At 36.2% G+C, this 15410-nt stretch overlaps 1 protein-coding gene across 6 annotated transcripts in view; it reads left to right on the top strand.

Moving 5' to 3' along the window:
- LOC140198849 (dual specificity tyrosine-phosphorylation-regulated kinase 1A) overlaps positions 1 to 15410 on the top strand; it is a 157510-nt gene that overhangs the window by 29675 nt on the left and 112425 nt on the right. For all 6 annotated transcript variants that reach the window (XM_072260003.1, XM_072260005.1, XM_072260001.1 and 3 more), the window contains exon 2: positions 8216 to 8289. In XM_072260003.1, the coding sequence (XP_072116104.1) occupies positions 8280 to 8289 (10 nt within the window). In that variant the 5' untranslated portion in view covers positions 8216 to 8279. The remainder of the gene's footprint in view (positions 1 to 8215; positions 8290 to 15410) is intronic.

The following is a 15410-nucleotide window of genomic DNA, read 5'->3' as shown; positions in this document are numbered from 1 at the left end:
AATTTAAAATTTTCTCGGTAATAACATTTCAATGGACCTGTCCAGGGCACGGTGCGTAAGTGTAATTACGAAGAAATCACGGCAGTGCCATTTAGAAGTTTGTGAAGATTCAGCATGACATCTAAAATTTTGACACACTTCTATTGCCGTGCTATGGAGAGTATATTGATTGGCTGCATCACAGCCTGGAATGGAAACCCCTTGAGTGGAAAATCCTACAAAAACCAGTGGATATGGTCTAGTCCATCACAGGTAAAGCCATCTACACCACTGAGCACATCACATGAAGTGTTGTCACTGGAAAGCAGCATCCATAATCGGGGACCCCTACAACCCAGGTCATGCTCTCGCTGCTGCCATCAGCAAGGTGGTACAGGAGCCTCAAGACTCAACATCAGGTTCAGCAAGTTATCACCCCTCAACCTCTTGAACCAAAGGGGATGTCTTCTCTTGCCCCATCATTGAAATGTTAACACAACCTATGAACCCACTTTCAACGACTCTTCATCTCATATTCTTAATATTTACTGCGTATTTGTTATTTCTTTTTGAATTTGCACAGTTTGTTCTGCACTTCTGTTGGACTGCCCAAGTTGGTGTGGTCTTTGATTCTATTAACGGTTATTATGCTATTACAGATTTATTGAGTATACCTGTAAGAAAATTAATCTCAGGGTTCAATATGGTGACGTATGTACGTTGATAATAAGTTTACTTTGAAGTTTATCTTGCTCATCTTACAGGCTTGATGTGACCTGAATTGTTTGTCCTAAACATTCCCCATCTGAGGTTTTTTATTTATCATGCATCTGCTATCAGTTCCCAAGTAGGAAATATGCCATTTGCTTTCTGTGTGAAACCATCCGGAACTTCATTATTCTCAATATGCTTTTAAGATTATGGTTAGTTAGTTTTTATTTAATACCTTAATATTGTGATTTTTTTTTCTTTTAACGTAATTTGTTTTATACAACTAAGACATCTTATTTGGGAGATGGGAAGGGAGAGGTGACAGATTAAGTTTGGCAAATCTTTAATATTTGCAGTGTCATGTAGTTCAAAGTATTTAGATATCACTTTTGGTATTTTAGCAATCTCATCGTTTTTTGGAGCTAGCTCCTCAAATAATGTTATGGGCATTCAAGTTAAATAGAAATAATGAAGCAAAGATAACGGCACCATATAATTTGGTGCCACTTGCTGAAATACCATTCTTCTGCATGTGTAAAGACACTTTTCAACTGCAGAATTTATTTTGTACCATTTGCTGTGAGAAATGATAGAGGGTGCTTCTGCACACTATATACAAAATCTCATGTGCTGGATTTAAATCACTTTTTTTGTCAGTATTCATTATTTTGAGTAGATTTTAACATAGATCTAGCCATTTAAATTCATTATGCTGTTTAAGCCCTGAAATGCTTAAAATTAAGATCTTAGTGATTCCTGCATGTATGATGTTAGATCATTTACTAATAAGCAATTTGGATATTGTCACCTAAATAGAGTAGAGAATTTTCAGATTCATTGACAAAACATTTGGATCACTGCATAAGAGATCAAATATTTTTGAGTCTTATATCATAATATTTCTAATATAGTAAAGAAATTATGGTTGATTGAGCTAAACTGATAGTTTTGTACTTTTGATAGATATCTGATTACTTGGCACTGGGTAGTTTTCAGTCGATGTGAGGTATTCCTAAGAATGCAAGAAAATTGTTAGAGTAGGCCATTCAACCCCTGGGCATCCCCTACCATTCATTATGATAATAGAGGTTTATCACATGTCTTATCTCTTCTGTGCTAGTTCCCATTGGTCCTCAGTTTCCTGATCATTCAACATTTATCTACCTCATTAAATGCCTTCAGTGATCTAACCTCCACAGCAAGAAATCATTTTTGTGGGTGAGTAAAAGATGTACTTTATCTAGAGTTGAAGCAGACTTCAAAATAATAGCATTAATAATTTTGATAGTGCACTTTCTCCTCAATAAATATAAGTCACTGTTACAGTTCAGATCCAGTGAGATAAATGCAATAATTAAGAAGAATGTCTGAAATATCCTAGGATGAGCTCAAGCATTTGTTTTTGGCTAATGGATGTGGTGAGTGTGATTAATGTGAATGAACAACAGTAGAAGTCCGATAAATATTCCAATTTGAGAGGACGTATTTAGTTTTGAAATATTTTGACTTTAAGCTGATTGACTGCTACATTTCCCATCACAGTCATAGGGAGAGAAACAAACAGCTCACAAATGGGCCTTTGGACCCACTGAGTGTATACCAAGTATCAAACCACCTCCTTAACACGAGTTCTACAATTTTTTTTTCTTCTCATTATCTCTACTTGCCAATGCGCTAAAGGCAATTTACAGTGACCAATTAATTTGTCAGTCTTTTCAGAATTCTGCTTTAGCAGTTAAGTAATGTGGAATTTTGTTGGCTGGAATCTTCCAGGAAAAACGTTTTGAAAACAGTAATGCTAGCAGTGATGCTTTTATTTCAAGAAGAATATACTGTTCCAATAACCTTGATATTTTTTTAATGGTGAGAAAGTATTTTTTCATGTTGGTCATTTACTACTATCAAATAGCTTGGACAGTTTAAAATTTCTGGCTGTGACTGATATTTGCTTGTCATAGTGCAAGTATGAAGCTTATTTTTAATTTTGTATTGATCCTGTACCATAATGCATTTATACTGTGGTTAACCTAGCCTCTGAAAACTTTTGCTACAGGAAGCAAAGCTTAGCCAACAAAGTACATGCACAGACCTTTTAATTTCACTGGGTTGAAAGTGGGCAAGTCTGTTATCTTGTAAGATAAGTTCATTACTTGCCTTGAAGATCCAGTAAACATTTCTCGAATTTGATCTCACAAGACAGGAGCAGTATTCCACAGAATGTCAAGCAGATTGTCATTTGATATAAGGCTTCCTTGGTGGTTTCTGGAGTCAGTTCAGGATCAAACTGCAACACTGTGCTGCCAAATCCCATTGATGTGCATGCAGAACCAATTTACTTATACCATGTCTGTATGTACTTTGTGATATAGCAACATAAATTAACATTTGTTATGTGGTATCCAGATTAACCGAATAAAGGTATAGTAAGCAAATCTATCGGTAAGCATTGACATGTAGAGAATTCTTTAATTTGATTATTTAACATTTTGCACAACACTGAAGTTTCAGTATAAGCTGCTAGTTACAGATAAATGAAAACTAAACTAGGAAAATTAAATCTGCATGTTGAATCCACACATTACCAAGATGAAAGCAAATGATATGATTTTAAAACTACTGTATATCTAAGATGTGAGTTCCATTTGATGGGAGGCAATTATAATTGCAATCCCAAACACGTTTTTTCCAGTTCTAAGTGTTGCAGGCTTTTAAAGGAGAGATAGAAGAGATGGCCTCATGGAAGGAATAGCTTTTGATCCTAAGTAGAAAAAAAAATGGTTGGTTTGCATTGAATCGGTATTCAAAGCACAGTAGTTTAATGCAAATTAATAATCAAGTTGAAATTTCTGTTGAATTCTTACTAGCAGGCCAAAAATAATCATTGTAGGTTTCCAGATGTAACACCCAAACTTTGCTTAGTTTGGCTAAAAATAACAATCAGGTTGCAGTTTACCAGATCACCAGTGAACAATGTCAGAAGCTGTTAGTAACTGAGCATATGTCATTATGAACAACGTAACTTAACTCATTTGACTACTGAGAGAGAATATATTTTGATCAGGGTGATTGGGAAGCAGTTATGATCTTATCTATGCAGCGGAGTAAATTGTATTATGAAAGTAAATAGGAGCAGGAATAGGTCATCTTGCCTGTTGATCCGACTACACCATTTAATAACACCAGGGATAGTCTGGCCATGGAGTCTGCTCCATCGACCTGCCTTTTTCTTGTAACACTTAATTCTCCTACTATACAAAAATCTATCTAATTGTCTCTTAAATTTATTGAGGTGGCCTCCACTGCTTCCTTGGACAGAGAATTTTGCAGATTAAGAACTCTGGAGAGAAATAGTTCCTTCTCATCTCTGCCCTAAATCTACTCCAGCCCAGTTCCAGTCTCAGCTACCAGTGGGAACAGACTTCCTACCTTTATCTTATCACTTTAATAATCTTGTATGTTTCTATAAGGTCTCTCTTTCTTCTGAATTCCAAAGAGTATTGTCCGAGTCTCTCCTCATAGGCTAAGCCCCTCTTCTCTGAAATCAACCTGGTTAACCAACTCTGCGCCACCACCAAAACTGGTAAGGAGACCAGAAACCTGTACAGTTGTAGCATAACCTCCCTGTTCTTAAATTCAATCCCCTGACAATTGAAGGCCAATATTCCGTTTGTCTTGATAGCCCATTGCACCTGCAAGCCAATCTTTTTGCCAAGTTCTTCAGCACAACTTGTTGGAATCTTTCACTGTTTAAGTAAAGCTCTGATCTTCTGTTTTATTTACCAACATATACTACATGTGCCAGACCCTTTGCTCAGCCCTTAAGGCAGACAACTTTGATTATCCTATAACAGTGATTCCATTATCACTATTATTTTGGGGTCTTGTTAATGGAGATAACAACAGATTAGGCCTCTGTCAGTCATATATTGATTGGAACTATTGGAAGTGCATTATCTGAACATTATTTGATTGCATGTGCACTGAGAGTTTTGTGCTTTTCTCTGGCAAGATAGAATGCTGTTGATGTTAAGATGAAGAATTTTCCAGGCGCTCTGTTCAGCTGCGAATATCTTTCCTTATTCCCTTCTTGACAAATACATTGTTGCACAAAATTTGCAGTCAGTTGAGAGACCTTAGTGTACAGCCAAATGATTTATACTTCTTCCTTAGAATCTGCTGTTATGTATTTGTTTCAATGGTCAGCATGAAATCTTGTGATTGTTTACAAGTGATTTTTCTCCCTCCACTCCTAAGTGGTTAACACTTGCAGTGGACTTTTTGCCAAAAAATGGGAATGATCCTGGTTTTAAAAAAGGTTCAGAGTAAATTTATTATTCAAGTACGTACATGTCACCATATACAATTCTGAGCTTTGTTTTCTTACGGACATACTCAGAAAATCCAAGAGACAGAATCAATCAAAGTTCACACTCAACACGTTGGACAACCAAGCAATGTGCAGAAGATAACAAACTGCAAATACAAAAACAAAAAAAGAAAGAAGCAAGAAATATCAAGAAGATGAGAACATTTTATGAACACAAGTCAAGTTATCCCCACTGGTTCAAGGTCCTGATGTTTGAGGTGCAGTAACTGTTTCTGAACCTTGTGGTATGGGTTCTGAGGCTCCTGTACCTTTCTCCTGATGGCAGAAGGTTTACTTTTGAGATCTTGCATAAAGTGATAATGTTTCAGTATTTTTTAAAGAGTAAAACTGTTTCAACAAAGTAAAAAAAAGTTATCCTCATTGAATGATTTAAAGTTGTTTCAATCTAGGTGTCAATCAAGAGAATCATAACTTTTTTCCATTCATATATTTCTTGTATTTAAGTTTTGGTTAAATTGTGGCCAAGTGGTATCCTGTACAAATTCAATACAGTTTTTCATGTGCAAACATTCTTTATGAGGTGGTGATTGTCGTTTTTGAGAATTAATATACCCATGTCCTATTTCTTTTCTGTTAGCAATTACACTATTTCAATTTTTTTCCAGGCAGTTGCTGGAATGATCCACTTTGTATCTGATTTGTTTCTCCTGCACATATCTAAACTGTGTGGACATCCTGACGAAGGGTCTCGGCCTGAAACGTCGACTGCACCTCTTCCTAGAGATGCTGCCTGGCCTACTGCGTTCACCAGCAACTTTTATGTGTGATGCTTGGACATCGTCAGAGTTTATCTTTTTTCTAATTAGCTATCTCATTAAACATTGATAATTCATTTGCCATGTAGATTATACTAAATAGAGGAATGCGATGATGACTCATCACTAACCTCAAGGACAGTTATAGATGGGCAATAAATGCTATTAATATCCACATCTTGGAAAATGTGTAGAGTTTCAATTCAGAATAAATCCAAATCTGGAATCATAAATGGTTTGTTCATGGGGATAGTTTCTTACATGGCTGTTATGCTTCCAAGTTTAAAAGATGATATTATACTATTGTACTATTTAGAATAGTGAAATAATTCTTCGGAGAGCACCAGGAAATTAATTTTCTCTAGTGGTAAAGTCAGAATTGAGATTACAGTGGGAGCAATTACATTTAGGAATGATGTCAGGCTGCTCTGCACACTGCCAAGTTGTTGTTTGGAATCCTTGCCATAGCATATGAAAGATGATACATTGATATTTCAAGACATCATTGGGGAAAACTATGAGGGACTTTGGAATTGAGCAATTTGCTAGGGTTTATTCTGCAAAACTTGCAAGACGTCATCTCTGCTAGCTTTGAGGTAAAAAGGAAGCAAAACTGATTTCAAATTGCAGACTAATGTAATGAGGATATGTTGCTCTTTCTTTGAAATTCTGCATTGCTACTTTAAAGCACCATGAGAGTGCAATAGTTCAAGTTAGTTTGTCATCCCTGAAGAATAATGAGATTTTAAAATAAATGCAAGCTTTGCCATTTCCTTATTCTCTGAATGAATTAAAGAGAGCAGTTACAGATCACTCAAAAGTTCAAAGTAAATTTTACTATCAAAGTATGTATATGTCACCAAAAACAACGCTGTGTTATATTTTCCTGTGGGCATACTCAGGATCAATGAAAGATCAACCAGAGTGCAGAAGATGACAAACTGCAAACACAAATAGAAATAAGTAGCAATAAGTATCAAAAACATGAAATAACAAGTCCTTTAAGCGAGATCATTGGTTGTGGGAACATCTCAATGAATGGGCATGAGAGGGCATTTATCCCCTTTTGCCTGATTGCTGTGGGGTAGTAACTGTTCCTGAACTTGGTGGTACGAGTCTTCAGGCTTCTACCTTATTATGGCAGTAAGAAAAGAGCTTGGCCTGGTTGGTGACGATCTCTGATGATGGCTGTTTCTCTCCTTTGACAGTGTATCATACAAAAGAGGTTGAAGTAGCAGCCTCTTTTCAAGTTCTTGATTCTGCTTCAGCTCCAAAACCGCCATTAGAGGCTCCGTATATTGAGTTATTCATCTTTGGCAATAATGTTCAGGGACTTTAATAAAAATAAATATTTCAAACAGCAACCAATTGCTGAAGTGAGAAGAAAATGGACTGAACAGGAATTGGATTACTCTATCAAACTGGATGACAGTTCCAAGCTCTTTAATTGTAATATCCAAGTATTATCCCTTTTACATTACACTGAGCTCAGTCCAGTTTTGGGAAAAGAAAATTATTTGAATGCTGATTTTGCTGTGCTTCTACTGGGAGTTAAAGGAAACTTGGGAATTGCTTGCTGTAGCAGTTGGCCTGTATGCCATCTTAAGAGTGATTGGGTAGTTTCTTTATAACCTTGCCTGATGTACAAAAGCAAGATAGAAGTGCATTGATAGTGTTGACCAGCTTCTAATCACATCTGCCAGTGTATTTTATTTACTCCATTGGATTGATGGCGCTACTTTGTTCTTTTAAAGCATAAGATCCATTTAGCAAAATTGAAGATTTGGCTGCATTCAGCTAAACTTTTCCACAAATGTTTGAAATTTCATTTTGTTACAAGCTGGCAAATTTGTATTTTCTGATACTAACACTGAAGAAACTTAAACTGGAATTTTACATAAGTTTGTCTTAATGCCATTCATTGGAAAGGGAACTTAGTGGGTAGTAAAGGCAGAGTGCTTTTACATTGTGAGCTGATTGAATTAACTAACCTTGTATTTGTTGTTAGAAATTATTGTCATTTGCTATTGCTGTTTGAATGCTGAAAATAATCAAAAAAATTCAAAATTAGACCTGGGACCAAAAAATAACCCTGAAGTTCATGTACTCATGATTAACTGTTTTTGAATTAAGGTTTACACATTTTGCAGAAGCTGTAGATGTGCTAAATAATTTCATTTGTAGTATTACTTCAGAGCAGATCTGCTTATTGGAATTTTATTTCTATTGTCATCAATTAGTGACTTAAAACATTGATAGCTTGGACAGACATTTATCACTAAAATGTTTTTTTTAGTTTCACTAAAGTATTGGAATGATAATTGATATTGTCCAATTTTGATACATTTTCTAATGTATTCACAATTTTTTTTTCTTATTGTAGAACTCTCTGATTGGGCTGCTGGATCCTCTACGGAGAATGATATGAGACGTGACAGAAGAAGACAATGCACACAGGTACTTAAATCTTGATGTCAAGTTCTGTAATGTTGGATGCCAGGAATCTACTGCCAAGCATTGTCTTGCTCTTGTTTGTCTCATGGAGCTTTTTTAAACACAAGATAAACTTCTAGTTGGTCAAAAATATTAAAATTGACCATGCCTTCTTGTTTTGTTCTGCATTTTACAGAATGAAACGTTTTGCAAAGAGTGCAGAGCAGGCTTTTTATAATGATGCCATGATCATGGGACATGAGTTATGGGGCAAGAACCTGGGATTCATATCCTTAGAATGGAGAAGATTAAAGTGAGGTGATTAGATTTGTTGATTTAGTAAGGATTTGTGATTATTTTGATGGAAAAATAGCAAGTTATAACTGGAGGTAAAGGATTTAAGATAATAAAGAAGAGAAGGAGCAAAAGTTGTCTTATTTGCTGCACATCCTGCTTTAGAACAAAACAGAAAAAAATAAATTTTGTGAAGTAAATTGGGGACTGAATGGAATATGATGGAAAGAATTCATTCGTGCTTCTGATTACTTGTGAGCAATTAAGTTGTACACTTCCCTTGCTATATCGGAATAGTGTTTCTTTTAAATATATCTGTCAACTCCTTGGGACAGTTGAGTAGATATGGTTTGCAGTGATGTATGAATTTAAAGCTGCATCTCAATTTAATGATCAAGTAACTGCTAGATTTAGTCTGGAATAGAACATTGACATACTGTCTACACTGTGTGTTAAAATAGAAGTGCAACATTGTTGTGACTTCTGCTCATAATGTAGTGCAAGTCTAATCCCAAAAGCATTTCTGTTCGGGAGCCATAGCACCAGGAGACCAGATAATTGTTCTGATGTGCTTTGTCTGACAGAAGCTATTGATCCTGCCAGAAACTTAATGGTAATGCTGTTGTTGGAAGCTTTGAAGGAATCATCTGCTTTGAGGGCAATACAGGATTAATTGCATAAAAATGTCCTCACTAGAAGATGTAGTCCATCCTTATTTGGAGTATTGAAGCTACTAGAAAATCACACTAACAACAAAGGGCATTTAAAAAGCATTGTTTTATTATTTGTCTTGTTAGATATTTTGTTGTGCATATATGCCTTCTGAACATCTGAAGGGTATGGTGTATTAATTACAAAAGTGTTCAAACTTAAAAGGATAAAGACAAGTGTATTTTATTATTTTACTTGGTGAAGAATTAAACAATGTCTTATGGCCCATTTTATCAGTTGAAAATAATTAAATTGTCAGAAATGAAATCGTCAATTTCAAGTTGACATATCTAGGTTCCTACTAACCTATTAACAAAAATGAAAGCACATGTAACCCTTTTGTTATTTTAAATGCATTGTTTTTGAATCACCAAAAGAAAACGCCCACCTAGAAAACAAAAACACTTATGCCAGAATGTTGTTTCTGGATTTTGGTTTGGCATTCAACACTATTGCCCTACGGACTTTGGTGAACTACTCCTTGGTCTAAATACACCATTGTGCAGCTAACTGGCTGTTAGGACTTCCTAACCAATGGACCTCAGATAGTCGGAATGCACAACCACCCCTCCCTCCCCATGACCCTCAACATGGGTGTCCCTCAGGGCTGTGTACTGAGCCCACTGCTGTATACTTTGCTGACATATGACTACATGGCCACACACTCGAGTAATCATATTGTCAAGTTTAGAGGTGACACGATAATGGTGAAGCTCATCACCAACAATGATGAGATGGCCTACAGTGGAAGAGCATGAGGCCTCCTGGTGTCAGGTAAATAACTTCTTCCTTAATGTCAAGAAGACAAAGGAGATGGTTAGGCAACTTAAAAAGGACTCGCACTACTCACCCCCCTGCCCCTTATATTGGCGGCACAGCAGTGGAAATTGCGAGCAGATTCAAACTCTTGGGAGTGCACATCTCGCACAACCACTTGTGGCCCTAGAACACATTCTACACGATTAAGAAAACTCACCAATGCTTCTACTTTCTGAGGAGGCTGAAGAGAACTGGACTACGTACATCAATATTCACAACCTTTTTACAGAAGTATAGTAGAGTGTATCCTAACAGGCTGCATCATTGTATAGTACAGATACTGCACTACGACAAACAGGGAGGCTATACATCAGGTAGTCGAAACTGCACTGCGCATTTCTGGCAGCAGCCTACCCGCCACCTAGGACTATATACAGAAAGGTGCCAGGAAAGGGCCTGCAATATCATGAAAGATGCCACCCATCCTGCTCGTGGGCTGTTTGTCCCATCCCCATCAGGGAGTGCCAAGACCACTAGACTCAGAAGCAGTTACTTTCCTCAAGCAGTAAAACTGATCAACACCTCCACCCACTAACCTACCCCAAGCACTCCTGTACCTAGCATCACTTTTCATACATACAATCTGTCCTGAGTATGTAAGCTAACTTGTGTATTTATATTTATTGTATTTTTATTATTGTGTTCTTTCTTTTTATTTTATTCTGCTGCTTTGGATCACAGTAACATTTATTTCATTGTCCTTTACACTTATGCACTGGAAATGACATTAAACAATCTTGAACCTTTAATATTAAAGAAAAATCCAGTTTTATCATGTGCTAACCTGAGAAAATCTGCAGATGCTGGAAATTCAAACAACACACAAAATGCTGGTGGAACAGAGCAGGCCAAGCAACATCTATAGTAAGAAGTACAGTCGATGTTTCGGGCTGAGATGTCGGATGTACTTCTTCCTAGATGCTGCCTGGCCCGCTGCATTCCACCAGCATTTTGTGTGTGTTGCTTGTTTATCATGCGCTTTTCTCCCAGCATTATATTTGTATAGAAATCCGGCATCTTTTGCTGTTTATAAGTATATCCCATTATATTAACATGCATCACAACATATTCTTAAAGCAGTTATTGAAACCCAACTTTTTATTTTGAAGCTCTACTTACAGCATTGTTAAATATGCTTTGAAATTAAAATTACAAATTTGCAAGAAATGTACATTTATTAAATTGGCTTAATGTCTCTTATTTGATATATTTATATACCAGTATAAATTTTTTTTCAGTTGATGGAGTAAATAATTGTGCAGTTTCTTTAGGTTGGAGAGATTGCACATGTATTGTGGTTAAATGTTCATTCTTGGATTTTGCTTGCCAGATGCAAATAATATTGATGTTTTATTGTCCATATCTAGTTGATCCTGAGAGAGGTGCTGCTGATGTGTTTCATAAAACTGGCAAACAGCGAGTTCTTGAGAATGACCTGTCAGCAGTAAATCAATAGTGATATATGTCCATATGAGGTGATACACAATTTGGAGTGAAATGTAGAGTGTTCAATGTTCAGGCAAATACTATCAGTGGTAGAGGCTATAAAAGAGGGAGTCATTGTTAATCCTGGTAACTCTTGTTAACACAAATGGATATTGTGTGGTACAATTTTATATCCCACTTGATTGATAGTACAAAATGTTATCCCAGTTCTCATGGACAACTTCCTTATCGGAGAAGTTGCGAATGGCAGTTGCGGTCTTCATCAGAAATGCTTATTCTCAATGGACCCAGAAGATTTGATGATGCAAACAATGTGAACTGTGCTGAAACTGATGCATTTTAGAAAATATCCGGTAGAAGAATAGGAATTAATTTTATAAATGAAATAATATCCAGACTATTTTTACGACTTTTCAATCATGTACCCCCTCTTCTGCCAGACTGTTTTTCTGATATACCAAGTTCCTGTTTTAGTAATTTTTTTGTGAAACCTGGATTACAGCTATTCTTAAATTTCTCAAAATTTAATTTCTATTACATTGAACACCAGTAAATATCTGTGCGTCTTAATAACGTTTTTTCCCCTTAAGTTGTGTTTTTTTTGATCCCCAGTATATGCCATAAAAATATTTGTGCAGTGGAGCCACCTGAAATTATGATTAATCATTAAATTGGGATTAACAGAATCTGTTGCAGCATGTCCTTAATAGTTGAACACATTTTAAATAAGTTTTATTTATTTATCTTGTATTTAAGTAAATGGAAACTGGGAAATACAAATTGTTGACACAAGATGGCAAAGGTGTTGTCAATAGAAAGAGATGTTGGTCACATATAAGGAATTGTCACTGGAGATTTGATGGTTCTGATCCAGCAGTGATGAGGAACACTGATGTTTCTTAGTTGGGGATAGGCTAGAACTTGTAGGCTTCATGTACTACTTCTACCTCATTCTTTCAAGTGCTGGAGGTTATGTATTTGGCCAGTCATGTCAGAAGAAAGCTTGGCAGATTATTTGGGTGCATCTTGTGGATGATCCTTGCTGCAGCAATGTAACTCATTCAGAAAGGCTACTTTCATTGTGAATGCTGTTCTACTTGTGGAGGCTCATGCTCACGGTGGAATAGATTTGTGGAGTCAGTAAGTGAGTCAGTTATTAGAGGATGCTCAGTCACAGCTTCATAATAGAGGGACGTCCATTTAGAACAGATGAAGAAACATTACTTTAGCCAGAGGTGGTGAATCTGTGGAATTCATTGCTACAGACTGCTCTGCTGGCCAATTGGTTGGGTATGTTTAATAAGTCAACTGTGCTGGAATGGCAGAGCTAATTTGGGCCCAGTTGCCTAAATTTCCTGTGTCTTATGGTGTTGTAATCATTTGCAAGTGCTTGGCACAAGGTTGATCCACTTAAGTTTCCAGTTACTGTTGAAAGCCCCCTTCATCCCAATTTACCCCCAAACAAATATCTTGATGTATTGGCAGCAGTATATATTGCATGGTTTTACTCAGTTTTGATTGTTCAATATTATTCAGTTCATTTAGAGAGAGCTGATGCCAACACTTTTTTGTGGGAATCTTAGATCTCAATTATCAGGCCAAACCTGGCCTAGTCTCACCACGGATGGGAGTGAATTGCTTCATTAACTGCGGAATAATGAGTGGAATTGACATTGGGCAATCATCAGTGAACAGTTCCACTTCCAACCCTGAAGGTCATTGTAAATGCAACAAATCATTTTTTGAAGTTTGTTCAATGTACAAAGCCTAATGTACAAAGACAATAGAATCTAAAATCATTAATTACAATAAGTAGCCACATAATTCAGTGACTTGAGTACTGATCAACCAAGTTTAAAAATTGTGCTCTCCAAATAAAAATTGTTCTAATTCATTTGAATTGGGATACAGTGTCTTGTTCTAATATTTCCTGTTAAAGATGTGAATTCTATTGATGTCCAAGCCATTCTAGATCCATCTGCAAGACAGTGTAACTTGAAAAACGTGAGATTACCGATGGACACCTTGTAAAAGACCAGTGCAGATGATTCTGGTATTTCACCACCCATGTGGCTATAGTCATTTTTGAAATATATCCACAAAAATCATGACAGGCAGAGGGAATTGAAGTACAAATAAAAATAAAAAAAATTTCCAACGAATGCTCAATTATTGGGGACAAACAATTGGAAAAGTAAGCACCGACTGCGTAAACCAAATACAAAGGAAGGATTACAGTGTTACTTGCCTTCACTATCGGAAGTTTTAACTAATTTTTTCTTGACATTTACAATATATGGTGATATTAGAAAGTGAATTCTTATGTGCTCAAGTATTGAAGTAATGTATGAATCTAAATTGTGAAGGCTACCAACTTAACCAATTTGTTGCATTTTGTTACCTCTATTCATTATCTGAGATTTTAATTCAGTTTTTAATTGCAGAATGGAATGTGATATTAGTAAAGAAAAATAATTTCCAATTGCACATAATTTTCCTTATTTAAACTACTGGCATTGGGTGATCAGGGCAGGTTGGAATGGGGTTAGGAGAGTGAAAGAAAATATGAATATATTAGTGTTCACATGATGAATTTTGGTTTTGTTTAAATGGAGTTTGCTGTTTCTGTAACAAAGCTTATTCTGCCTCCATCCAGGTAACTTGGAATGACGGACAAGGCGGTAATTCTTTTGCTCCAATATATTGACCACCAACATACAGGAGTGTGTTTGTAGTTTTGATGTTTTACAAGTTTTTATTAGCTGATTAGATTTATACTATCAAAAGCTTTCATGAAGACATACTGCTTCTAATTAAAGTTTATTTGCAACATCTAACACCAGGAAAGTGCTTGCCTGGAAAGTTTTAGAATTTGATATGACTGATAATGGCAGTTCACCTTTTCCAAAAGCCTTTTATATTTGAGATTCTGCACTGACACTTGAAGTTTATTGTCAATGCTGAGAATCTTACTGGATAATTTTATTGTTTAGGTTCTTCTGCTTCAATGAGTGTTATTTGTTAGACATCTGGAAATGTTTTATTTTTTATATATTTTTTCCTTGAAGAACAAAGTAATACTTGAAATATATTTTGAATTATGTAAGATGAAATTGTCGGCATGATGTTTCCTTGAACCTCAGCATGTAGAACTTTGCCCAGGGAAGGGTATTAATGCTGTTCAAGCTCTTTGTTTCTCTTTGTATGTATCCTGATTTCGCTGTATCAATGCTGAATATAAATTGTTAGCTGGTAGTTAATAACTTGTATGACATGCAGCATAACCTGTGTATCTGGTTTATTGTATGGAAACTGTAAATATTTGCATGTCTAGTCTTTTGCTGGTTTCATGCTGCTTGTTTCAAGGGTTAAAAGCAACTTGGAATTATGACAAAGCATAATTTTCATTGCATGTTTACTACTTGTTTTCCTATTGGGCAACAGCAGGCAGTTGCACCCCAGCAACAGAAGAGTGTTATTAACATGTCTTGCTGTGATTTGATCAGCAAGTTTGAACGACAGCCAATCATCTAGTGCTATTGCTTTGGTAGGCTAAGCTAATTAGATGCTGTTGCTGGGATCAGGGTGGTTACTTAGTGCAGTTCTGCTGCATTGTGTTGCTTGGCAGAGAGTCATTGATAAATGAGTAGTTAATGATCTGCAGCGCTCCTGCTTTCTGCAGGCAGGCTGAGATTTTAAAGTAGGAGAGGGAAGATCTAACTGTAGGGCAAATGTTTTCTGAAGCCCTGTTTATAGATTATGACCTAGCTTCCAAGTAGCAGTTTTGGAATTTAAGCATATTAATTGCTGTAGAAGTGCTTTGTTTCTCAATAACCTAAAATTGATAGATATGCGTTATACGGAGCCAATCTGTC

Source organism: Mobula birostris, chromosome 6 (assembly GCF_030028105.1).
Source record: "Mobula birostris isolate sMobBir1 chromosome 6, sMobBir1.hap1, whole genome shotgun sequence".
In the NCBI taxonomy this organism is placed as follows: domain Eukaryota; kingdom Metazoa; phylum Chordata; class Chondrichthyes; order Myliobatiformes; family Myliobatidae; genus Mobula; species Mobula birostris.
Note: the sequence above shows the minus strand (reverse complement) of the source record. Positions and strands in the feature narration are given on the sequence as shown.